This window comes from Cyprinodon tularosa, unplaced genomic scaffold (assembly GCF_016077235.1).
Source record: "Cyprinodon tularosa strain WSP-4 unplaced genomic scaffold, ASM1607723v1 ctg948, whole genome shotgun sequence".
Classification (NCBI taxonomy): domain Eukaryota; kingdom Metazoa; phylum Chordata; class Actinopteri; order Cyprinodontiformes; family Cyprinodontidae; genus Cyprinodon; species Cyprinodon tularosa.
In genome coordinates, this window is record NW_024039727.1 from 1 (window position 1) to 26,412 (window position 26,412).

The 26,412-nt window shown below is 40.2% G+C and overlaps 1 protein-coding gene across 2 annotated transcripts in view; it reads right to left on the reverse strand.

Annotated features, from left to right (window-relative positions):
• Positions 1 to 2,951: 2,951 nt before the first annotated feature.
• The window catches only part of LOC119776630 (MAGUK p55 subfamily member 7-like), a 98,465-nt gene continuing 75,004 nt past the window's right edge, over positions 2,952 to 26,412 (reverse strand). For both annotated transcript variants that reach the window (XM_038275170.1, XM_038275171.1), the window contains exons 2-4: positions 21,306 to 21,474; positions 10,894 to 11,012; positions 2,952 to 3,101 (exon numbers count right to left, since the gene is read on the reverse strand). In XM_038275170.1, coding sequence (XP_038131098.1) covers positions 2,967 to 3,101; positions 10,894 to 11,012; positions 21,306 to 21,342 — 291 coding nt within the window. In that variant the 5' untranslated portion in view covers positions 21,343 to 21,474 and the 3' untranslated portion in view covers positions 2,952 to 2,966. The remainder of the gene's footprint in view (positions 3,102 to 10,893; positions 11,013 to 21,305; positions 21,475 to 26,412) is intronic.

Genomic DNA, 26,412 nt, shown 5'->3' on the forward strand with positions numbered 1-26,412 from the left:
CCTTACATAGAAAACTTTGTATCAATTTGACTGTATGATCTGGTTGAACTGTAAAGTGCCTTGAGATGACATGTGTTGTGAATTTGGCGCTATATAAATAAACTGAATTGAATTGAATTGAATAACAGATCCTACTTTAAAGTTTCCAACTTTATAATAGGAGCTTAATCTAAACCATCAAAACCGTCTGAACCGTTCGGTTTGACTGTCTCGGTTCGGTTCGCGTGTGTTTCGTTCGGTTCATGTGCTGCTCCTTTTTCTCATAGGGGAAGCGATTACACTCCAGAGCAGAAGGTGGCGGTACTGCGACCAAAGCCAACCACCAGTAGTAAACAAGAAGAAGAAGAAGCAAAGCAGCATAGCCGGGTGTAGCAGAAAAAAAATCAGTATATATATATATATATATATATATATATATATATATATATATATATATATATATATATATATACACTATATTGCCAAAAGTATTTGCTCACCTGCCTTGACTCACATATGAGCTTAAGTGACATCCCGTTCCTAATCCATAGGGTTCAATATGACGTCGGTCCACCCTTTGCAGCTAGAACAGCTTCAACTCTTCTGGGAAGGCTGTCCACAAGGTTTAGGAGTGTGTTTATGGGAATTTTTGACCATTCTTCCAGAAGCGCATTTGTGAGGTTGCACACTGATGTTGGACGAGAAGGCCTGGCTCTCAGTCTCCGCTCTAATTCATCCCAAAGGTGTTCTATCGGGTTGAGGTCAGGACTCTGTGCAGGCCAGTCAAGTTCATCCACACCAGACTCTGTCATCCATGTCTTTATGGACCTTGCTTTGTGCACTGGTGCACAGTCATGTTGGAAGAGGAAGGGGCCAGCTCCAAACTGTTCCCACAAAGTTGGGAGCATGGAATTGTCCAAAATGTCTTGGGATGCTGAAGCATTCAGAGTTCCTTTCACTGGAACTAAGGGGCCAAGCCCAGCTCCTGAAAAACAACCCCACACCATAATCCCCCCTCCAACAAACTTTACACTTGGCACAATGCAGTCAGACAAGTACCGTTCTCCTGGCAACCGCCAAACCCAGACCCGTCCATCAGATTGCCAGATGGAGAAGCGCGATTCGTCACTCCAGAGAACGCGTCTCCACTGCTCTAGAGTCCAGTGGCGGCGTGCTTTACACCACCGCATCCGACGCTTTGCATTGCACTTGGTGATGTATGGCTTGGATGCAGCTGCTCGACCATGGAAACCCATTCCATGAAGCTCTCTGCGCACTGTTCTTGAGCTAATCTGAAGGCCACATGAAGTTTGGAGGTCTGTAGTGATTGACTCTGCAGAAAGTTGGCGACCTCTTCGCACTATGCGCGTCAGCATCCGCTGACCCCGCTCCGTCAGTTTACGTGGCCTACCACTTCGTGGCTGAGTTGCTGTCGTTCCCAAACACTTCCATTTTCTTATAATACAGCTGACAGTTGACTGTGGAATATTTAGGAGCGAGGAAATTTCACGACTGGATTTGTTGCACAGGTGGCATCCTATCACAGTTCCACGCTGGAATTCACTGAGCTCCTGAGAGCGACCCATTCTTTCACAAATGTTTGTAAAAACAGTCTGCATGCCTAGGTGCTTGAATTTATACACCTGTGGCCATGGAAGTGATTGGAACACCTGATTCCAATAATTTGGATGGGTGAGCAAATACTTTTGGCAATATAGTGTATATATACATACACACACACACACACACACACACATCTTCAAAACCTGCAGGACAGCGGCCTTTAGACAGACCAGAGTTATACTGAACATTTTAGACTTCATATAAACTTTACCAAAAGAGGTTAAAAAGGTTAAAAAACAAAGTGCTGAACTTTCTTTTCCAAGTTTGAAGACGTTTCGTTTCCCATTCAGGAAGCTTTTTCAGTTCAACTGACTGAGAATCTTCACCAGAATTTGCCAAAAAATTCAACCACAGCGAGTTTTTGATGTCATTTAATAAGTTGTTGGTAAAATAAATGTCAATTAAAAGTTTTCACAAAGTCTTCATGTAACGACCTGTCAGCATCATTCTCACAGTTACTTGGAGCTTGACGGGTATTCATACCGATTATATGTGTATTTCGAGGCGATAGACCCAAAATACTCAAGAGTCTCAAAATATTTTGCTACTGCCAATTTTTATTAATAAATCTGTGTAGTACTCTGTACCATGGAATAGAAAAAATAACCTTTTCCTGCATGCAGGTACTGGACTGACTCTCTGTCTAAATAGTTGAATATTTTTTTACTTAGGACTTTCGATTGGCAGAGAGACGATCTGTGCATCACCGATCCTTCTTATTTAGAGGAATGGGTGTGGAGCTGACATTTCTTCTGCTATGTTAGATTCCTAAGAATGATCTGAGCAGTGGAGCAACCTGTTGTGAGCTCCAGACAGTGAAGTCGCAGCCAGACAGGCCTGAAATACCAATTCATCTTAGCCAATAAATTAAACCACTGTTAACTGAAACCCAAACCTGAAATGCATTCCTCTAGCTGTAAGTCTCTGTGTTTTCTCTTTGGTCTTCAGCCACCACTTTAACAGAGCTCATTTGGAGCAGCACGATGGCTGAAAAACAGCCTAAAAATACATCATAAGGTTCTGAGCTGACAGGAGACTCAAGTCTGTGGTGTTTTCTCCTAATATCCAATAATCCCAGTGAGACTTGTTGCAGGGCATTTATGAGCGACCATGAATTTAATAGTTGGTAATTTGTTTGACAAAAAAAATACAGGGAAAATATGTAATGGTAGGAGGGATGGAGGCTGTCATTTAGAGTCTCTGGATCAGCCGGGACCTGGGCTATAATCTGGGGAGGCAGAGCCAAGAGTTGGGTAAGAACAGCCTGACGCTTCGCACTCTGAAGAGGCTTTTAAAGTTTTATTCCTCCGAGATCACAGGCCAACAAATGCTGAAACTGAAACTTTTTATGTTTGTGTTTCCTTTCATCCAGCCTCCATCATCATGTGGTAAAATATAAAACAGAAGCTGAAGAATCTTACGTTTTGTGCCAGAGCTGCAGCGCTGTCCAGGACGGGAACGGGCTTGCTCTCTTCATAGTGCTGCAGTCGTTCGTGGATCTACAAAAAAGAAAAATCATTTATGTTAAATAAAAAGGAATAAAACCTAAAAAAAATGAACCAACTCCGCAGGATCAGAGGGAAATATCTCCCCGTTGCTAAAGTTTAAATGGTTTTTTTAAGTTAGGAGATTCCAGAGCTTTACACTACATTCAGTCAGTCACATAATGATGGTGGTGAGCTGCATTGTAGCCACAGCTGCCCTGGGGCACGCTGACAGAATGAGGCTGCCGTACAAAGTTGCCGCTAGATCATCTGACCACCATACACTCCAAAAACGATCTAAAAATTTGTAAAAAATGTCTTAAATTAAGTGTATTTACCCTTAATTTGAGCAGGTAAATGAGATAGTTTGCCAACGGAATGACCAATTTTACTCTTAAAATCAGATATTTAGATAATATGCACTTGAAATAAGACAATGCAATTGTGTTTTTTAATTTTAAGTGTAAATTGTCTTGTTCCATTGGCAAAATGTCTCGTTTACCTCCTCAATCCAAGAACAAATGCACTTATTCTAAGAAAAAATGACTTATCTAGATTTGTTTTTTTTCCAGTGTAAGCAAGCAGGACAAACTTTCTGCATCCTATTCAGTCATTTTGCTCCCTAAAAGTTGGGATCCCCTCAATAGCCCTCAACTTCCCCATGACTAGAAACAAGACAGTTAAAAGATGGCCACCTCAACTCCATGTCAGAAAAAGAAATTATATCAATACATCTAATTTTGAAGAGAAAATGATAATTTCAGCCCAATGAGACTGCCTGAAAATCGGTTATTTGTGGGGCTGCAGCATTACTGAGAACGTTTTTTCCGCAAACATTTAGACTTTTTGTCAAACTCTTTATCTTCATAAAAAAAAAAAAAACCTAACTAAACTTTTTTTTTATCTGCTCATGTATCTTATACTAATCAGTACCGATTCAGTCAAAGATCTAAGTTTGTCAGAGAGACAATAGCCATCTGCTCTCATTACTGGAAACCTACAAGGAACAGAGATATAAAGAGCTTAGGACAAATACAGTAAAAAAAATGTAATTATCAAAATTTTAGAGAGAGAAAATGTATCTTACTTTCATCATTTAATAAAGGTTTATTTTATTTATATAGCTCACTTTGATTTTCTGTCAGGTTATGATTGAAACACCCAGAAATTAAAATTCCTGATGTTTTTAAAGGAGCCATGACACAGAGTCCACCTTTTATCCACCTTACTTTTATCTTTTTAAATATTTTATGTGTTTCTTGTGTTTCTTCTTTTATTTTTTACCTTTGATTTGTGAAATGTGAACGTGTGTGTGAAAGGTGTACTACTACTGCACAAAAATTGCTCATACTGGGACAAATAAAAGCTACTGAACTGAAATATTTCGATCATTTATTTCTGCTAATCTTGATGATAATTGCTTACAGAAAAAAAAATAATAATAAAGTTGATTAGGAATTGGAATATCACATTTAATAGAAATTTAATTAAAAGGCTTCTAAAAAAATGAAGTTAATCTGTATGTTTATTACGTATTACTTGTTTGGGACTCATTTTGCATGAATTACTGCATCAGTGCAGCGTGGCATGGAGGCGATCAACCTGTGGTTCCGTTTAGGGATGCACGATATAATCGGCCCCCTATCGGTATCGGCCTTAAAACTGAATATCGGACATCGGCCACCCCACCGATATTTAACCCGATATTTGATCAGCTTCTGAGTTTCTAAAGTCTAAAAAAAACTAAAAAAAAAACTTCTTTTTCTTCCTCAAAAACTTCTTTTTTACAGACTTCAAAACTTCTAAAGACGAGGGAAAAAATATTGATACATTAAAATATCACAATATCTTCATATGCTGATATATTGCCATTTAAAAACACCATATCAATCTCTTTTACTAATGAAATATTGCTATATGTCATCGTTATGCTACGAAATCCCCCGATAATTCACGAAATTTTGCTATATATTTATATGTTGATATACTGACGCGGTATCGATCTATTTTACTAACAAAATCTCACAAGAATTTGCAAAATATCACGAGTTTGTAACAGAATGATGAAATTTCACGAGATTTTGAAAGTAAAATAGAATAGATCGATGCGTTTTTAAAAATCAATTTGATATCAGCATATGAAAATATATTTGAGTATATTATTTTTCAAAGTGTCAGAAATGGATAACAAAACTGCTATTTTAAATGACTACTTATTTTTGTCCAGCTTTAACATCGGTATCGATATCGGTTATCGGCTACATGAGTTTTAAAATATCGGATATCGGCCAAAATCCCAATATCGTGCGTCCCTAGTTCCGTTAGGAGGGAGTGGAACCACTTAAGCCTTAAGGGTGTTTTTCATATTTTGCCGTTAGTTTACCAAATGCTGCCACTAATGGGAGACTAGTGCAATTTCCATGTGAAGAGCTCCTCTCTGCTGCTGCTGATGAAATCTCTGATCCTCCACCCTGCTCTCTGACTCCTTTATCTGTTCTTCTACTGCAGGCGGCCATAAAAGGAGCGACTCCGGTTCCTTCATCCATCCTCATCAACATCACTGGAAGAAAACTAGTGAAATGAGCGAGTGAGGCTGCCAGTGTCTTCAGCGCTCCAACATACCACAGTCCCAGTAACATCTGCTGAGCTACTTGGTGCTCCACCACCTTCACTGACGGACTGACTGAGGAATCTCTCCTCTGAAAGCAAATGCTTTCATTTACTATTCAGGACACTTTCCAAGCTCTTGTCCATGATGCATTGATGTGTTTTAAAGTCATTCCCCATCTTTTAGCAGAACTCCTGTCCCCACAGTGAGGCAGAGCTGCTGCTGGCAGATCAAATATATGTCCTGTGGAAGAAAAACCCACAGAAATAACAGAGAGAGAGTTTCCAGAAACAACATGAGGTCATAAAAAAACCTGTGACACAGGTAAGGACAGATCCGACAGCGGTCCAATGAGACCCGACTAGAACAACAACAGAGCTTCATCTTCCTCAGACCTCAGATTGCTTCCAAAGTTCTGACTAATTTTTAAGCAATCATAAGCAAAAACAAAAAAAATCTAAATAAACTCACAGGGAACAAGGGATGAGAAGTCATAGTAGGTGAAATGTTTTTTAATCACTTTTCCCCAGTGAGAAGTTGGGCAGCACCATTTGAAGTTAAAGACATAATGGACATGCCTGGGGTTAGACCATAATTTAAATAGAATATAATATAAAATTGTTAAAATTATATTAAATAAGATATATATTTATTATAGTAAAATATAACTGTTGTGCCATAAGCCATGATATTGAAATTGCATATTGGTGGATAGCCGTCCAGACCCCCAGGCTGCAGCATCCCCTCTGCAGAACACTTCTAGAGAAGCATCACAGGGAAATAACAAATAAGAATCCTTTCCTTTCCCATTGAGTTGCGTCCCAGTGTTCACGGGGATGGACGTCTGTGTCTTCAGCAGGCATAGAGCTAACAGAACTGGCAGCGTTGCGAGGCAAGGGCTCAAACATGTACGGCTGTAAGCCTTCTACACCAAACCAAGCTTCTGCCGCCCTGGCGTCCTCTTCCACAACATCTTCGTCCCCGCTTTCCTCCTCTAAATAAAAAATTGTTGACGGAGGAGACTCATCCACGACCTCCGACTCTAAACTCTCCTCCTCTTGCATGTTTCCTCTGTCCATAGCGTTCCTTGACAGTGTCGTTTCTAAGTCACCAATTTAGTGCCACTTGGTCCCAATGGAATTTCTCATTGGGAACCTGCTAGCAATAAGTTTGTTAGTGTTCTGTTAGGAGGCACTAATACATGAGGAGCATCTGACACAATCAACAGCATGAAAAACCATTCTTTAAGATTTGAGGATTGGTGAAACTACCTAGGTGTTCACTTGAGGTAGTAAAAATACAAGAAACAAGAAGGGTAATGACATGGTACCTTAAATTTCAAAAACACGATACCCCTCCAGGGAAACTCTTTATGTGTGCGAACTTAAGCTATTTGAGCCTTTGATTCCAGACACTTATAATCGATAGTTGGCAACAATGTATCAGAGAAAAGACAAAATGTATTTCTTTTATACTTTCTCCATATCCTGCAACTTTATGAAGAGGTACCCCTCCTATTGTGCTTTTCAAAGGATTTAGGGAAGGTATCTAGTAATCTAGTTTCAGTAAAAAATGGTTCATCATAAATTTGGGAAGATGTATAATCTAGCTGGTACCAAACACATCAGTTCAACATGTCTAAACATGAGCTCATTCACAGACAACAGTCTCCAACTTTCCACTAGGGTTCAGGAATCTACAGCAGCAAGGACACCCATTATTAAAGGTCTGCAGCACTTTGTGAAGAACAACCTGGAGAGTCCACATCAATAATGCTGACAAACAAGGAAGCAGGAGCCAAGCCTGTTAGCAGCTAACATGAGAGGAGGGTATGGCAAAACAACTGACCATTTAATGAGGGATCTCAGAGGCCATCTAAAGACCTGCTGTGTCCCACCTGAGGAAGGGGGAAACTAAACACTGGTTTATATATTATTTATTTGATTTTTCTGGAGTGGGAACTTGGCAGCAGAACAATGAGGGAGGAGGAGGAGTTTGCAGAACTTTAGCTTCTGTGACCCGCTTTCAATAAAAAGATCTTTTGTTTTAGCTATGCTAGGCATCCACAGCAGAGCTCACAGTTCCTGTTTTGTTACTGAACTGATGACGACTCTGTAAAATGAGGTGAACTGATGAGGCTCCAGCCAAGCTGAGAGATGCCGTCAGGAAGTTAACATTTCATCTAGAGGAAATAATCTGCTCATTGGGATAGGAGAGGGTCGGTAACCAAAGACAAGTCTTCATCAGGGTCTGGATGCTCTCTTCTTTGCCTCCAGAAAAAATTAGCAGGAAGTGATGAGTCATTATGAACGAGATGAATGCTTCCATGGTGGAAGTCTGTCAGGTTAACAGGATGTGTGTTCTCTCTACTCTGTCTATCTTCTCAAACCCTCTAGGTTACAGCTTTGTGTCGGCTATCAAGAGAATACAGATGAGCTAAGGCAGGCAACCTCTAAAATAGGGGCTGAATTTGGGCAGGCCCGCTTTAGACGGTTGGTGTTGGGGCTTCAGAGAACCAGGACAGGTAAAGTTCTATTAACAATGATGCTGACATTAGCCAGGTTCTCCTGAATGTTGGTTCTAAATGCTGCTGTCTGCTGTAGATGGTTGAACTAATGTGTCATTTTTCAGTCTGGATGTCTACATTGGGTGGGTTATCTGATGACTGCTTTATGTCTAAGTGCAGAGTAGAAAGCAGATGAAACAGAATCCTCCTCATCTGGACCAGAACAGTTTCCACTTCTGCTTCAAAATTAACAACCAGAGACACCAAAGGCAGCCTGGGCTCTCAGCCCTGAACAAGAAGAATGTGACTGTGAGGAGGTGGTAGAGGCCACATTTAACAAGGTTATATTTGGTTCAATGGTGAGAGCAAATGTTAGTTTCCTTCATTGTCATTGTCTAACTGGTGATGTATTTTCCTTTGAGCTGGAAGACCTAGCTGACTGCATCTAGCAAGGCCAATGCTTGTTTATGCATGTTCTGCTTCCTTTTAAATCTTCAAGATGTTTTTGTTTTGGCCACACCTCCAGATTGTGTTGGAGGTTGTTGGGGCTATGGATTGGCGCAGGGGTACTTGTATTTGTTACCTTACAGGGACCGAATTCCTAGGAAAATACTACTTGTTAGAACGGCCCAATTAGTCCCCCATAAGGAAAAGTTCTATTCTTGGGTTTGTGGTTAGCTTTAGGTCTAAGGTGTGAGTTCAGTCCAGGTTAGGCTTAGGGTAAGGGCCTGGGTTAGACTATACATATCAATGAAAGTCAATAAAAAGTCCCCATACAACAGGGTAACACAAAATAAGGGTCTGGGTTTGGGATATTACCAACTCAAGCCGATCGAGCATGCAGAGGACCACCTGCTGTGACCAGATTATTTATGTGTATGTATACTGAGGTGTTAATGAGTTGCTCCAAAGAGTGAAAAACCCACTTGCAATTTTTGCTAGGGTTATGCATAATAACAAATGTCGAAAAATAGATGGATATTGGCAAAAAGCTTTTCAACTGCACATGATAGCATCCAACAGACATAAAAAAATATACTTTTACTAACAAACAGAGGTACCAAAATTCTTCAAAAAAGAATATTGGAATCAAGCTAATAATAATACTAAAAATAATTGAACAATACATAAATAATTGAACATCACTGACAACACATTGGAGAAATTTATCTCTGCATCTTAACCTATCCCCTTGGAGAGCAGTGGGCTGCCACCCTGCAGTGCCTGGGGAGCATTAGGGTCTTGCACAGGGACCCAGAGAGCAGGATATGGGTATCGAGCTGGGTATTTGCACCCTTCTGAGAGCACAAGCGCACTGCTCTAACCACTAGGCCACCACTCCCTTAAAGGAAAATTCTGGTTTTTAACACTTTTAGCCCCTTTTCTGTAGTGTCCAGGATGAAATCGAATGATCGACACCAAAATTTTGACGATTGGTCCTGTCTCGGCTATTTGGCTCATGCAGAATCCCCCCCCTGGCTGCTTCAGAATGGCTTGCATAGTCTATGTCAGATAATGTCCTTAAAACAACCTTAAACGTTCTTTTTTTAAAATATGCTACTCACCGAGTCGTCAACGCTGTTCAATGACGTTCAAAAACAAGTTTCGTAAAGAAAAAACGTTCCTGTAGTGTTTTATTTAGCATTTTGTAAATCCCATTGAGTTCTGTTGGAATAGTCAATATCCCTCCGCCACCGGAAACGGAAAGGGGGCCTGTTTACGCTTAGTTGTAGTCTTTTCGCAAGGCCCAAGTGTTTTTCCCGCAGTTCCTGACAGCACAAATCCTTCCCATCTTGTTATAATTCGCTAGCTCAGTTACCTGCCTGCTGCTACCTTGGATTTGAACTCGGCAATGACCATCTTCTTCTTCTGTTTGCTATGTCCTACACAGTGGTCCTACATTCCCAAAGTATAGAGACATTGTCGCCAACTAGTGGTCTGGAGTGTGCAACGCTTCAGATTCAAACGGAAGGCGGAAGTTTATAAGCGGTTGTGATGTATCGGAAAAAATTGTTCTGGGATTTACAAAATGCTAAATAAAACAAGACAGGAACGGTTTTTCTTCACAAAACTTTTTTTGGAACGTCATTGAACAGCGCTGACGACCCGGTGAGTAGCATATTTTAAAAAAAGAAAGTTTAAGGTTGTTTTAAGGACATTATCTGACATGCACTATGCAAGCCATTCTGAAGCAGCCAGGGGGGGATTCTACATGAGCCAAAAAGCAGAGACAGGACCAATCGTCAAAATTTTGGTGTCGATCATTCGATTTCATCCTGGACACTACAGAAAAGGGGCTAAAAGTGTTAAAAACCGGAATTTTCCTTTAAGCTAGAAGTCCTACTTGATGTGCAGCCACCTTAAACAGCACGGTTCTAGTTCGACAGCTCTAGATAATTTCCTTAGAGTATTTTCTTTATTTATAAAATGAAATCCAGAATTATTGCTTTAGGTTACCTTAACTTGCAGGTTGAGAATCAGATTCTACTGACTATGCAGCAAAACCTACTCACAATAATGATCATACTCTAGATCTTATGAAAACTCATAGCTTTCCTTCAAATATAAGTACATCAGTTGTTTGTGTCATCCTCATGGCTGTACAAGCATACTCTTTTACAGATAATATTCTATTAGTAATAACGTAGGTTTATACTTGGAGAATGATTCTTAAGGTTAATGTATTTTCCTACCTTCACAAGTGAGTGCAGGCCTCTCTCTCCAAACATGTCCTGCAGGAAGGTATTGTCCTCTGGTCGGCTGACATGAGGCTGAAGCTGGGATGGCAGAGCAGCCAGCAGTGCATACAGACCTGCAGAGAAGGACACATATGCAAACCTTTGCTGTTTATTCATAAAATAAGAAGCTTTTTAAAGGACACATTTTCTGTAAGCATTTTAAGTATACATGTAATCCATTAAACCCCAGCAGAAGTGCGTTTAGTCATATAGAAACTGTGTGGGGTCTTTTAAAGGGTGATACCAAGAACACCCCAAAAAACATCATCCTCTCTCTGCTTCAGGTACCCTGGCAGAGCCTAACATTTAGACCATAAGCAAACCACTTGAGGGTCCGGATAAAACATGAAGAGAACAGCAGCAGCAGAACTCACGGAAAGTTATGTTTAAATGTTTTTTTCCAGGGTCGTGGAATTGGTTCACATTAGCATCATCCAAACTAGAATTCTGACTCTGGCATGGTAAACACTAGCCTGGGTGCCATTCCGAACTTAGTCCCGCCCACAAGGTTTGAGGTCGGGAAGTTCGGTCTGGCATTGCTCCATAGTAGCGCGACTATGATCGCCCACTCTCTGGCGATCCAATCAAATTGTCAGGGCGGGCTTTATACGATGATGGACAGATGATCAACAGTAACGTAATCAACCATGTGACCAAAGCGCGCTTGGGTGACAACAACAATGGCTGCCGCCGGAGAGTTGAGGTGAGTAGATTCTGCTATTAGGTCTGTTCTAGAAGATATTGACAGCAAATTAATTTTAAAAGAGGAACAGAGAAATGCGATCAAGGCTCATCTTCTTATTCTAGGCGTGCAACTGCACGCTTTGATTTTTGTTGACAACAACTATGCGTCGCTTAACATACGTCACGCACTCCGTTGCTCTTATTGGTTGTAGGTCTATCCGATTGAGTGCAGAGGCCTTTTTTTTTCCTGGTTCGTTCGAAACACACCCCATAATCACAGCTCTATGGAGCATAATCAGACTCATATTCTGACTAGAATTGAGTAGGACTACGTCAGGCTAGGTAAACACTAAAATTACCAAGATTTTCAGTTTCCCTCTCCCTCTACCGGAATGAATTGTCCAACCTGTTCGTGGTGCACACTCCTGGCCCCTTCTGTTTCTAGTGCATTCTAACAATTGTCTTCACCATGATTGGTTAGAGTGATCCTAACTACTAGGACAGGGCAATTAATTAACTAACTAAAATCACTAACACAATTTTAGCTAAAATTAATCACAATTATTGTTGCACAATTAAATTGGAGAAGCCTCAGAATCTAACATACAAAAGTGGAACTCCGCTGTTTTAAATTGGTCTGTCAAAAACTGTACAAAAATGCTTCCTTTAACTTTGCTGTTATTCAATTTTTAAAATAATGTGGAAATTTCCTCTCATATTTAGCTGGAAGCCCGGGAACTCCTCCAGTGGCAGCTAATTCCTGCATTTTGGTCCAGTATCAGTGTGACAGCAAGCAGCCGACTGGCTACCCACCAGGAAAATTGTCTGGAACCCCTTAGAGGATCCACCGGCCCCCTCAGCTTCCAAACCTCCCTGATGTCTCCAACAAGCTGAGACCGACTGAAGACCAGATGCTCAGGATTCTTTTCCACCAGTACGAAAGATTTTCTGTGTCTAAAGACGGAAAAGAAATATGCCAATGCAGCTACTTATCTCAACACTGAGGTAAAGCATGAAAGAAAAATCAGAATAGTGGCAACAGAAGACACAGAGTCATTATACAGTCATCACCATTACTGCATGCAGTCAATGGGTTATTAGCATGTCTGCTAAAAGCTTTGTTCCATCCAATCATTTCCATGTGTTGTCTTTCAGCCTCCTCCTCAGCAGCTGTGCAAAGCTGAACCGTCCCCACTTTTAATTGCTGTGTGGGGACCGTAAACCTGGATAGAACCTGCAGGTCCAGCTTGGAATAACACTGTTAACTTTAATAGGTTTATTGAAATACAGATTTATTTTCCACGAGAGGCTAAAGTTAAAGGTTAGTCTAAAGTCTTCGAAAAAATAAGCATTTGTTTTACTGTGTAAATGTTACAAAATGCAGAATCAAATACAACCGTTTTAAGCAGTAGTGGGGTTTTTTGTCCAGGTCTTGGAACACTGCACCTGCTCTTCACCCTTTACGGGTCACTTAGGGTTCATAGTTCAAGTTTGCTCACTGATTCTAGGGCTATTAACTAGACTGCATTTGGTTTCTGCATTGTTGCTGTTATGTTACTTTTCAGACCAAACGATTCGTGTTTCAAAAAAGACGTCAAACGCCTCAACCTGTATGCATTTTAAAGTCAGACACTCATATGTGGACAGGTGTGTCTCTGTTCTTTTTTTATGCATTATGTGACATTATGAGTGGGGGAAAAATACATTTTAAGATGCTTTTAAGGTAGAAATGACATCTCAAAACAAACAAAATCCCTGCAGTCGGTTTGTCAGGACTTTATTTGTTCTTTTGTAGTTGTTCAGACCGGCAGAGCCAAGCATACACGCCGGATTCCCCAGTAACAGCTACCTCAAAACCAGCCAGGAACTTAGGGATTTCGCACTGCTGTTTGTATTAGCTGAAAGTGAATATAAAACGTTTATTTGGTATATATTTAGGTAATAAACTACCACAATTTGAAATCAAATATTTTTCCTCATGTGTTCCTATATTTTTGAGTTAAACTGTTATATAAACTGTTGTGCCACAGTTTATACCTTTATATCAGTTTATATCTTTATCATCTATGAGGCGTACTAATGATCAAATAAATTTTACATTCAGTTTATTTATATAGCACCAATTCCCAACACATGTCATCAGAGGCCCTGGAGGTGATGCAAAACCTACAAAGGTGATCATGTATTTTAGCTGGCCCCAGAACGTCTTGGGATTTTCCCCATAGGAACAGGAGGTGGTGTCTGAGGAGAGGGAAGCCCTTCTGAAACTGCTTCCTATACAACCCAGTGGGAATAAGGGGAAGATGACAGATTTATTTTAACAGCATGAAGGTCATGTATTGTTGCTACCATACAACTGTGCTAAATAAAGTCAGCTATCTATGATAAAAGGGTAGTTATACCACACTGCCTGGCCCAAAAAAAAGTCGCCACCAAAAAAAAAAGGTCATTCACTCTAATACTTTGTTGGACCGCCTTTAGCTGTCCAACAAAGTATTAGAACACATCCCAAAGATTCTCAATGGGGTTAAGGTCTGGACTCTGTGGTGGCCAATCCATGTGTGAAAATGATGTCATACTCCCTGAACCAGTCTTTCACAATTTGAGCCCGATGAATCCTGGCATTGTCATCTTGGAATAAGCCTGTGCCATCAGGGAAGAAAAAGGACCATTGGTGGAATAACTTGGTCATTCAGTATATTCAGGTAGTCAGTTGACCTCATTCTTTGAGAACATACTGTTGCTGAACCTAGACCTGACCAACTGCAGCAACCCCAGATCATAACACCGCCCCTACAGGTTTGTACAGTAGGCACTAGGCATGGTGGGTGCATCACTTCACCTGCCTCTCTTCTTACCCTGATTGGCCCATCACTCTGGAACAGGGTAAATCTGGACTTATCAGACCACAAGACCTTCCATTGCTCCACAGTCCAATCTTTATGCCCCCTAGCAAATTGAAGCCTTTTTTTCCGGTTAGCCTCACTGATTAGTGGTCCCAATCCCTTGAGTTCCCTTCGCATTGTGCGTGTGGAAATGCTCTTACTTTCAGTATTAAACATAACCCTAAGTTCTACTGTTGTTTTTCTTCGATTTGATCACACCGCACGTTTAAGTGATCGCCAATGACAATCATTCAGGATTTTTTTCCGGCCACATTTCTTCCTTGAAGATGATGGGTCCCTAACCTGACAACAGCCAGATGCATGTCTCGCTCCGCCTAGCTCCACTCACATACATCTGGGAACCCGCCATAGGAATTGCCTTTACTGAAGGCTGGGCCTTATCAAAACTCCTTGCATATGATTGGATAAGCCACTTGTCTGTCATCTTTATTGACGTGTTATTTCAACCACTCACACCGAAGCTAACCCGTGACGCTGTGAGAGGAGGATCCATTTGGTAGATCGAGCTCTTGCCAAATCCGGTCGGGAGAAGGGCGAAAACATCGTTTCCACCAACAAAAGCCTTCAAAGCCGTTCTCTGATGTTCTTTTAATGAAACAATATCAGATAGATTGGACAAAACAGAAGAAATAGCAGCATCAATGCTAACGCTTGCTTCCTCGATGTGAGCCGCCATTGTTGTTGGAATCTCACGGTCGCTTCTCCACTCCAGGAAACACCCGCCCTGTGTCCTGATTGGCCAGACCATAAATTTGGTTGGGGAAATCACTTTCAATGAGCGGTGTCCCAGATGTATGTGAGTGGAGCTAGGCGGAGCGAGACATGCATCTGGCTGTTGTCAGGTTAATGGGTCCCCACTATCCTTCCGGTTTTTAATAATGCATTGGACAGTTCTTAACCCAATTTTAGTAGTTTCTGCAATCTCTTTAGATGTTTTCTCTGCTTGATTCGTGCCAATGATTTGACCCTTCTCAAACAGACTAACATCTTTTCCACGACCACGGGATGTGTCTTGTTTAGGAAATGAGAAGCAAGTCATTGCACCAGTTGGGGTTAAATAACTTGTTGCCAGCTGAAAGATAATCGCCCATGTAGTAATTATCCAATAGGAGGTTCGTACCCATTTGTTTAGTTGAATCCAGGTGGCGACTTTTTTTTTGGCCAGGCAGTGTATAAAGGTGTCTTGCTTCTTTGTTTTTCACATGGGCTTGTTGTCTCAGGACAAAGTCCACCTGGATTTATATCATTAATGGAAGGATGCTAGCATTACCCTGCTTTGGTCTCACCACTCCTGTCTCTATTGCACCAAAAGTTCCACCAATCAGGGATTAACCTGCAGCCTATCAATGATTGTTAGTGCTTTTTTACCCATTGTGTCATAGATCAGGAAAATGGTAGTAAAGGAACAATGGCTAACTGCTACTGTTGCTAACACTGCATCCACATGAACATGCACACAAGTCGATCTCTTGTGATTACACTTGTGAGACAAAAAAAGGGTATAAAAAAAGAGTCTGAATGAGCTCCATTTAATTATTTTACTTATAAAATACCATTTCGTGATGCTTTAAGGCTAATAAGTAGTTATGTATTTCTAAAAGCACAATGAGGTGGGCTCAAGTTTTGTTTTAGTTTTTGCCAAAATTACTGGAATTATCTGCTCTTTTTCAGACCTTCTATAAAAACATAGCTTCAGGCCTTATGTGGAAAAACGTATATGTGCAAAATCAATGCAAGAATGATTAATCTAGACAAGACATTAACCTCCCTACTATAAAACTATAATCACAGACCTTAAGGAGCTCAGAGGAAATGGGTCTACAAGGAGCCAACATATACCCTCACAGCAGGAGGCTGAGTGACCGCTAAATGACGTTAACCAGATGTCGCTGTCAGGACATCTTAGACAGGAGAGGAGACAAGAAAGCATAAGAAAGTTGGTAGAAAACTCAACTTTTCAGCTAATGAAGTGCAGCAGGAAGATAAACTGTTTGCTGCAGACAGAGGCGTGGGTTCGTCTGTCTGGGTCGCCCTGAGTGGGAGCTGAGCCAAAACATGTGGACCGACTGAGTCCGAGCTCTACTGCATTCATATAGACACATCCATACGCAGACATAATGTGATATAACTACTCACATCCTGCACATTTTTAGTATAAAGCTAGACTATATCCCACTGCCATGCAGGCCACACGACTTTGTGACTTCATCAGATCCGCCACTCATGCAGAAAGTTCCCCAATATTCTTCATCACGCTCAGCGTCACAGGACCATCAAGGAGAAAGAAGAGGAGATGGGCCAGAGGAGTCTTTATGGGTTTTATTTGGAAACCTGAGTCCCTGCCGGTAATTGGCCACAATGACTGTAATCATAAGTGATGGTCTGGTTTTCTACTTTGCCTGCGGAAATTTCCACAATAATGGGGCTTTGGTGAGTCTGTTAGAAGGATGTAGTTAAACACACACTTTATCCATCAGAACAGGTCCTGTTTTCCATCCTGCTGTTATTCGGTTGTGCTGCGTTCGTGTGGTTTTGATCTCTGTGTGTTTTAGGTTGTGTATCGGTTTATGTTGGTTATTTAGGACTCTTCTTTGGAAGAGACACCTACTTTCTTTAGAGCCATGGGTTTGTGGGGAACTAAGCCTGGTCCTATGAAGGTCAGCGTCAGGGTTAGAGCGTGAATGCAGTTTAGAAGTTTAGGTGCAGGAATGTAGCAGGAATAAATGTAATAAGAAGGAGTAATTAGATAATGAAAACATTGGTTTAATTGGATGTATTTAAGTGTGTGGGTTCTGGCTTTCACATTAGGTAATAAGTTAAATGAGCAGCAACAATTACCAACCGCCTGCAGGTTGTCAGAATAACAATAGGGGAAAAAAATCAGTTGGCTCACACAAAAATAGGCAACAAAACAAAAATAAAAGAAAGTAACAGGCGACTTTTACACTCCAGCTTGCTCAGCAGGTTTTAACTGAAGCCCAACCCAAAAACATGTTTTTACAGGAAAAAGTCAGATTAAAAGGTGAAGAAACCTTCAACTCATCTTTTTTATTTTGAATTTAAAGGGACGGCCCATATACAAGAACATTTACATGTAAAAGTGCCCGAATTAGCCCAAAGGCTACTTCTACATCTGTTGTCGCTGGCACCAATCAACCATCAATCAGTAGACAGAAATAAGCAAATAAACTTTAAATAGAGTTGACAATAAACTAAAGGACAATGGTAAATGGTATGTACTTATATAGCGCCGTTTTTCAAGTCAGGAGACTTGACCAAAGTGCTTTACACTACATTCATTCACCCATTCACGCACACACTGATGGTGGCAAGCTACATTGTAGCCACAGCTGCCCTGGGGCTCACTGACAGAAGCGGGGCTGCCGTACACTGGCGCCACCGGACCCTCTGACCACCATCAGTAGACAATGCAGGCGAAGTGTCTTGCAACGAAAGTCGGAGTCGGGGCTTGAACCGTCAATCCTTTATTTTCAGGGCAAACTCCTACATCCAACGGCACTGTCGCCCCAACAATATCAACACAGCACAGGGCCCTGTCACACCTTGCCAATTTAGAAAGCATATGTCTGACATCTCAGAATCTCCTAAAACGCTGGCATATCCTGAACTTTCTATGTATTTTATCAACTTTGGGCTTATACATAACGTATTAATAAAAAAATCCAGAAAAAAAAAAAATCCAGAACTCCAACGACAGCCTAACTTATGCAAGAACGAACAGCAGCGTAATGCATAAAGCGCAAGAATCATTTCATGGGAATTAAAAAGGCATCAGTTGAAGCTGCTAAGCTATGCTTCCAGGAAGCTTCCAGTCTGCATAAAACGATTTATTTTGGATTTGTATTAACCTAGCTGCTGTTTACCGCCCACCAACAAAAAAAGAATATATAAAAAGAAAAAAGAAAAACAAAGAAATAGGTTTGCAATCGCAGCAGATTCAGCATCATGACTGCTAGGAAGTTTGCCGGTGAGGGGCGTGAAAGCAGGGAGGATCCATCACACTCACCTTCTTGCTCACGCTATGATAGGAATCAAGTGTGGAGGAGAACTGACGGTGAACCCCCTTTATACCAAAACGCCGCCAATACGCCATTAAACAGTAGCTGTAAGTTAGAAACACGTTCCGTGGTCGTATGGAACGTCAAATACGTTGACATGCATTGTAAATAAGTTCTTGATAAGTTGCGAATAAATTAATCACAAGTTACTCATAGGTTTTTGGACTTACGTAAGTAACTTACACTGAACGTATGTCATCGATCAGATGCCATCATGGCTTTGTTAAGCTGCTGCCTACCTTTGTGAAGCAGGAAAAAATCTAATACAAAGTGAATCCAGTAGAACTTTTTATTGCCTACCTGGAGTGGTTGACAACAGTTGAATAAACTTATGGCTCTCAAAATGGTATTGGTGCCCCAATTGCTGGTACTCGCCGATACCGATACCACCATTTTAGGGAAGTATCGGGGCCCCGTCCAATACTGGTATTGGTATCGGTGCAACACTACTTACCTGTAACGTATGCCCAACGAATCCCATATGCTGGCATTCGTACTCACCGTATGTCGACACGTGGCAGCGTGTTCCATCAAGCTCATAACTTAAACAAAACATACCCATAACTTATCCAATGTATACCAGCATTTTTGCTAGATTTTTCGTACGTCAGGCATAGGCTGGTCTAAATAGTCAAGGTGTGACAGGGCAAACAGGATAATCTGACATTAGTGATCAAAGATCTGCTTCCCTTTGAGATGTCATCTACAACTGGTGTAAAGTAGTAGTTGTAGTAGTAGTAGTAGTAGAGTCTCTTGTAGCAGCTGTTCTTACAAATTTCTGTCACTTGTCTGATAACACCTGCTGACTGAATGTTCTGCATCTGTGAGGTATTACAGTCTCCTCTAGTAGATGCTCTTGTTCCCTGTCCACTAATGCTGGATTTTAGCTTAATAAACTCTCCTAGAGGTGGTGGAGTGAATCCATCTAAAATATTGAACAGGCAATTTTAAGATTTTTTAAATGCTCAAAACTAAGAATACCATATTTTTGGAGCGTGGGACAATGATGAAAGGACAGAGGTTTTCTATCTACCTTAAAAGCCTTTTTTGAAGAGCAATTTTATTGTTTTTTAAAGTTGTCCAGTTCGTCAAGGACCAGTTAGTAATACTGCATTCAAAATGCAAAAAAAAAAAAAAAAAAAAAAAACATGCAATGAAGACTTTTTAGCTGCATTTTCTGGCAGTTCTGACCCGATTTGTCTGAAATGTTCAATATTAAAAACAGGGTTCCTACAGCATGAGGCAATTTAAATTCAAGATTTTTTAAGACTTTTTAATGCGACAACTTAACCCAAAAGTTTATTTTAACATAAACCACTGCACTAATGTTTCAAATTTTAAGGAAGAAAGCTAAAAACACATAAATAACAGATATATTTTAACAAATATTTAATTGAATTCACAAACTTTGTTTTAGCAGGGAACAAAACAAATCAGTTTTAGAGCCACAACATAACCAGCGCCAAGTCTTTTTTGCAGCTATTTTTCTTTGTATGGTTTTCTTAGTATGTTTGATTTGGTGATAAGTGGTGGCGTTGCAGAGACAAGGCTGGAACTAAACTGAGAAATACCGGCTGTTTCTCAGTAACTTGATTTTGACGCTTTGTGTTTTGCGCTTTGCATGTGTGTCTCCACTGCCTTAATTCCCATCGTTCTGAGCTTGAATCGCTTCTTGCACAAAATACACTGAGCCTAATGTATGTTCCCTGGTATTGGTACTGATGATGTTTTAAAAAAATAAGACCTACGAAAGACTAATTTAAGACATTATAATACCAATTAAGGCCTTACTTTTATTTTGAAGAATTCAATGCCTTTTAAGACTTTTTAAGGACCCGCGGGAACCCTGTAAAAATGAAAAATTCTTGATATATATTGTTTTTACATATTTTTAAAAGATAGAGTAAATTCCAAAGTAACTCCAAGATATTTAGGTGTATTTATAAACTGGAGCTTCTCAGATATTTTACATGCAGACTTTTATTTTGGGGGGTTTAGTAAAAGACATGATTTGACATGAAGTCTCAGCTCCGCCCTTAAACACATTTGGATGTGGCTTTGTTAAATATTAGGAATATCTTGTTCTGATATTGATATTAATCAAAGAATACATTTAGGAAAACATCAGCCTGCATCTAAAATCACCAAAAAAGCAAACTAGAAACCCTCTGGTTCTTTTTAAGTGTCCACTAGTTAATAATAAAGGGTTGTGTTGTTCTTATACCTATTGTTGTTGACTATTTTTCAAACCGTTTTAATACTCCACACCACAAAATGAGAAATAAAGGTATGAATGATTCATGCTCATATTGTATCAATTATTGTTCAATACTGAACGCTGTAATATCATTATTGTACCGGAAATTAAAAAGCTGTATGAGGATAGCCCTGTTATATATGAAACGTAAGTAAAAACATATATACATAAACTTAAAAGAGGAGGGGAAAAAGTGGGGGTTTAACACAATTTAGTTGTTAAACTGCAAATTTAGTGTGGTATGTTTCTCATTTCACCGGCCACAACTGAGTAAAACCAGACTCTGGGTTATTTTCCAAACACAGTGAGCCGGTTCAGTCAAGTAAAGACCCAAAAAAAGGAAAAGTCTGTCTGGTATTACATTTTTTTTAATACTGCACTGATGTGTGGTTTTGCTGAAATTTGTGTTACTGAATGATCTCCTTGCTAAAAGGTCCGTACCTGGCTCGTGGCCCGCTCCGGTGGCCAGGGCAGGCATGTTTCCTGCCGACAGCTTCCTGGTTCCCCTCAGGGTGTGGAAAATGGCAGCAGCGTGTCAGGGTGTCAGAGCTGCTCCACAGAAAGCCCAGAGAGCAGCTGGATCTGAAGACGGCCTTTATGCCATGGAGCCCTGCGAGGAAACAAGAGTCTGCTTGTCACATAAGCGAGTCAAAAATTGACCGTGTGCATCAGGAAGTTCAAAGCTGACTCTGGCTGTTTACATTCCTACATGTTTAAGACGTTATTCAATGTCCTGCAGAAACATGGAGAACTGCTTCCACTGATGAGAAGGAAGGAAATGCAACAAACTTAGAAAAGTTCCTACAGAAATGGAAACAAAACAGTTACACTTGATTATTGTGGCTAAATTGGAAAGTTTCTGATTGGAGATGGATGGAGGAGACTGATCATAGTTTGATTCACTGGGTTGCCTAAAATAGCAACATACAAGAAAATAACCAAGTTATTCCATCCAGCTACAGTCATGCAACCAGCAGGAAGACTATGTGGCAAAGAGGAATGGAAAAATGGACATCAGGTTCTTTGCACCATGCAACTTAATGGTCCATTATATGTCTAATCCCAAATTCAGGGGGCCATCTGAGCTGGAAGGCCTTGGGGTCCTTTGAAAATTTCACAACATAAGAAACGTAGTGCAGCTGACCCAAAAACCACTTGAATAAAAAGGAACATCCCGAAGAACTGCATAATTTCAAGTCCTTCGGATCAATTTCTGTATCATATTTGAGGTCCTAGGGTTCTGTTTTATAAGAAGCACCTGGTTAATCCAGTCCAGAGGATGTGATGGAGTCAGTGGGTTGTTCTGGACTGAGATGTGCAAAGTATGGAGGAATCATCAAACATCACACTAGTGCTGATCCGTTTTCTAACAGAAGGGAGATCTGAGATCTACATCTGGCTACAACTGCATGCTAGCACCAGTTTTTAGGCCTAAAATTTCAGAATTAAACACTGTTTAGCATTTTCTATTGCTAGGATAATTATCACTGATGAGGTCCGAGTTTATTACACCTTAATATTAGCTGCCTGTTGGATGTCAGAATTGATGTTTTCTCCAATACTTGATCTAATTAGGACAGTTTCTCTGTCTGGATATACAGTTATAATCTTCATTCTGTACGTGGCAAAGATTTGGGAATAGAACGAGAGTGGTGTCCTGCAGCTAAAAACAAAGTGTTATATTTTGACAAGGCTGGAGCCATGGATGTCTCCTTATCTGCTTAGGTGTATGACGTAAAATGTGATGATGTGGCAGACTGGAGATAAAATAGATAAAAATAGAGATAAAATAGAGATAAAATGCCTCTTTAACTTTTCATCGGGGCCACTTCCTGAAAGGTAAGCCCAGGGGTAAGCAGCTGCCTTCTGTAATTCTGAGCAACTTCTCTGATCTGAGTAAGATTATAATTTCTATCAAAATCTGTTGTCATGTCTCATGGTTATTTAATACATATATATATATTATGGAGTGTTATTTAAAGAGTTTGTCCCGAGTGATGTCTTTTCAGGAAAAAGAAGAAGAAGAAGAGAGGTGTAGACACAGAGAGCCTATCTTTAACGCTATATTGGTAAATAGGTTAAGAGAGCCAAGAGGAGAAAGCTAGCCTCGTGAGAACATCCTGATCTTGCGAGCTTTGAAGGTTTTACTCGCAGATCAGTCTGGAGACTCTCCGTTAAAGAAAATTTGGAGCAGTTCACCAAACGAACGTCCAATCAGCGTTGGCTTTGAGGCGGGTTGAGGTGTGACGCAACGAGAAGCGCGACAGTTCAGTCTAAAGAACATGGCGGGTTCAGCCGATGAAACTAGCGTTAGCGTGGCTATCGTGCAAGTGTTATCGGAATTACAGAGTATTTCTTCACTGAAAGAAGAGCAAAACACTGCTCTGGAGGCTTTTCTCAGAGGAAAAGATGTTTTTGTTCTTCTCCCGACTGGTTTCGGCAAGAGTTTGATCTATCAATTGGCTCCTCTTTGTCGTCGCTCTGTTAGTACGTCATATGCTTCGTTGATCTGATTGGTTTATTTGGCCCGTCTATGACCAACAAAGGCCAATCAGCTAACCAGTATTTTCGCCCCTTCCAAAAATTACTTGAACGGAAGGTTTCCAGATGGATATGCGGAGCAAATCCAGCAAATCCATCTGGCGGAGTCAGATTAGGAAAAAGCAGCCTCACTGCAAAAAATTTAAAGCTTAATAAGTAATTTTTTCTTAAAATAAGTGCATTTTTTCCTGGATTGAGGAGGTAAGTGAGACATTTTGCCAGTGGAACAAGACAATTTACATTTTAATTAAGAAAAAACAATTGCAATGTCTTATTTCAAGTGCATTTTATCTAATTAGTAGGGATGCACGATATTGGTATTTTTGCCGATATCCGATACGCCGATATTTTAAAACTCATGTAGCCGATAACCGATATCGATACCGATGTTAAAGCTGGACAAAAATAAGTAGTCATTGAAAATAGCAGTTTTGTTATCCATTTCTGACACTTTGAAAAATAATATACTCAAATATATTTTCATATACTGATATCAAATTGATTTTTAAAAACGGGGTATTGATCTATTTTACTTTCAAAATCTCGTGAAATTTCATTGTTCTGTTACAAACTCTCGTGATATTTTGCAAATTCTTGTGAGATTTTGTTAGTAAAATAGATCGATACCGCGTCAATATATCGACATATAAAAATATGGCAAAATTTCGTGAATTTTCGGGGGATTTCGTAGCATAACAATGACATATAGCAATATTTCATTAGTAAAAGAGATTGATATAGTGTTTTTAAATGGCAATATATCAGCATATGAAGATATTGGGATATTTTAATGTATCAATATTTTTTCCCTCGTCTTTAGAAGTTTTTAAGTCTGTAAAAAATAAGTTTTTGAGGAAGAAGAAGAAGAAGTAGTTTTTTGTTTTTTTTTTAGACTTTAGAAACTCAGAAGCTGATCAAATATCGGGTTAAATATCGGTAGGGGGCCGATTATATTGTGCATCCCTACTAATTATCTTATTTTAAGAGTAAAAATACTTATTCCATTGGCAAATCTTCTTACTTACCTACTTAAATTAAGGGTAAATACACTTAATTTAAGTAATCTTTACTTTTCTAGATTGTTTTGCTGTGCTCGAGGCACGACTACAAGATCTCTGTAGCAAGGGAATCAAAAACAGGGACCTGCAAGGAGTTCTCACCCATGTTAAATCAGTTCAGTGTTTCAGAAAGATGGATCTATCATAAACTTGGTGATTGGAAGGACAGACTTGGAGAAAGACAGAGGACATGAAGAGTCCAGCAGTTTAACAGTCCTCTAATGTGAGTGGGACACCTTTGGTTTGACCACATCATCTTCAGTCTAAGGAAGGATCTGTATGTTCTGTTGGAGCTTTCTGCAGGTTCAGGAACACCTGGGACTTTTAACAAGACCCAAAAGGCTCCTGATTGACAGGCTTAAAGAAACCTTCTCCACTCTCATCACGCTCCAATGGTGTCTGTTCAGATCTCAGATGGTCAGCAGGGAAGGAAAGTTCAACTCTGCCATGAGGTAGAAAGATGAAATATGTAGGATAAACTCAGATATAGAATCCTCCTAAACCGTAAAGTCTTCTGCTGCCATCTAGTGGATTTTTTATTTATTTAATCTGCATGAAGTTTGGAGGCTTCTGGTCTGAATTAAGACTAAATATTCCCTGCAGACTCCCGTCTGTTCCTGCTTAACCTTGTTCAATGTGTGAAACACAAAGTCTGATCAGTATTTGAAAAGAAAATAGCTCCAGGTGGTCGATGGACAGATGGAACGTGGGGAACAGAGGTGGAGGAGCTGTTTTTCTTCTTCACTTTTCCAAAACAAGCCTGTCCTTCCAGGCGAGGAGCAGCATGGGTGGAGGTGTTCATCTCTCAGCTGGATGATGTTAAAGTTACTCTGAGAATAACAGAGTCAGGAGGTGAAGGACTGACAGTTAAATGACCTCCAAGACCTACCTGAAAGAGCCAATCAGTTCAGTTATGATCGACCATTGAACATCAGGTTTATTATTCAGTCTTTTCCTGTTTCTCTCATCCTGATCATGGATGGTCAAACAGCCAAACCCCCATTAGGACCTCATCAGGAGTAGAAAAACACTTGCTCTGCATACATCGCTATCTAACTGAGTGGAATAGGTCCACACTTATGGTACATCCATCTAGACTTGGGCCATAAGAGAACCAGCAGCACACAGGAGAGGTCAACACAGCTATTCAGCACCATTTAAAGGTCCCACAAAGGCCAATTAGATATAATGATCCATATTTGCCCTCCATTAACAGCACAGATCTTTTTCACATGCGTGAATCTTGTCCAAGATCAGAACTGTGTCCCCTGCTCTAGTTAGAGCTCCAAATCTAAAGGACAGCAGTGCAGCACATCCGTCCGTGTCTGCGTATCAGCTTCAGCCTCATTATTTTTACGCTTAGAGATCCTGAATCGATATGACAGAAATTATAGAAGACTACTCCTCACTTTTAGTGTTTCCTGACCTTTAAGACCTACAGTTGATTTGTGTTTTACGCAGAGGATCCTTTCCCTTCAAATGTGAATCTTATATCTATGGATGAACAATCTAAAAAGGGTGATTATTTCTCCAGAGGCATCTTTTCTTTTCCTCTCATTAACCAGCTGGAAGCTGAACAGCTATTTTAAGCTTTCCATCGACCGAGTGCATTCCTCAACAAATATTTTTCCTTAACAGACATTGAAAGTATTATATGTAGCAGAATAGATGTTATAGTAGTTACTTTTCTGACTGAACTTCAGGAACCAAATCAAAACAAATCGAAGTGTAAGTAACTTTCCGTTTTTCTTAATGTGCTGCACCTTCCAGAGCAGAGGGCCAAGAAACTGGTTCTGCAGTTTCTTCTTTTTAAACATGTTTTACATTTTTCTGGAACTATTTAAAAAATTTGAAATCAATGCCAACTGATGATACTCCTTGAATGTTATTTTCAGGTCTTTAAATCAGCCATGAGCAGCCAAGTCTAGTGATGGCGGAGAGCTTAAAGG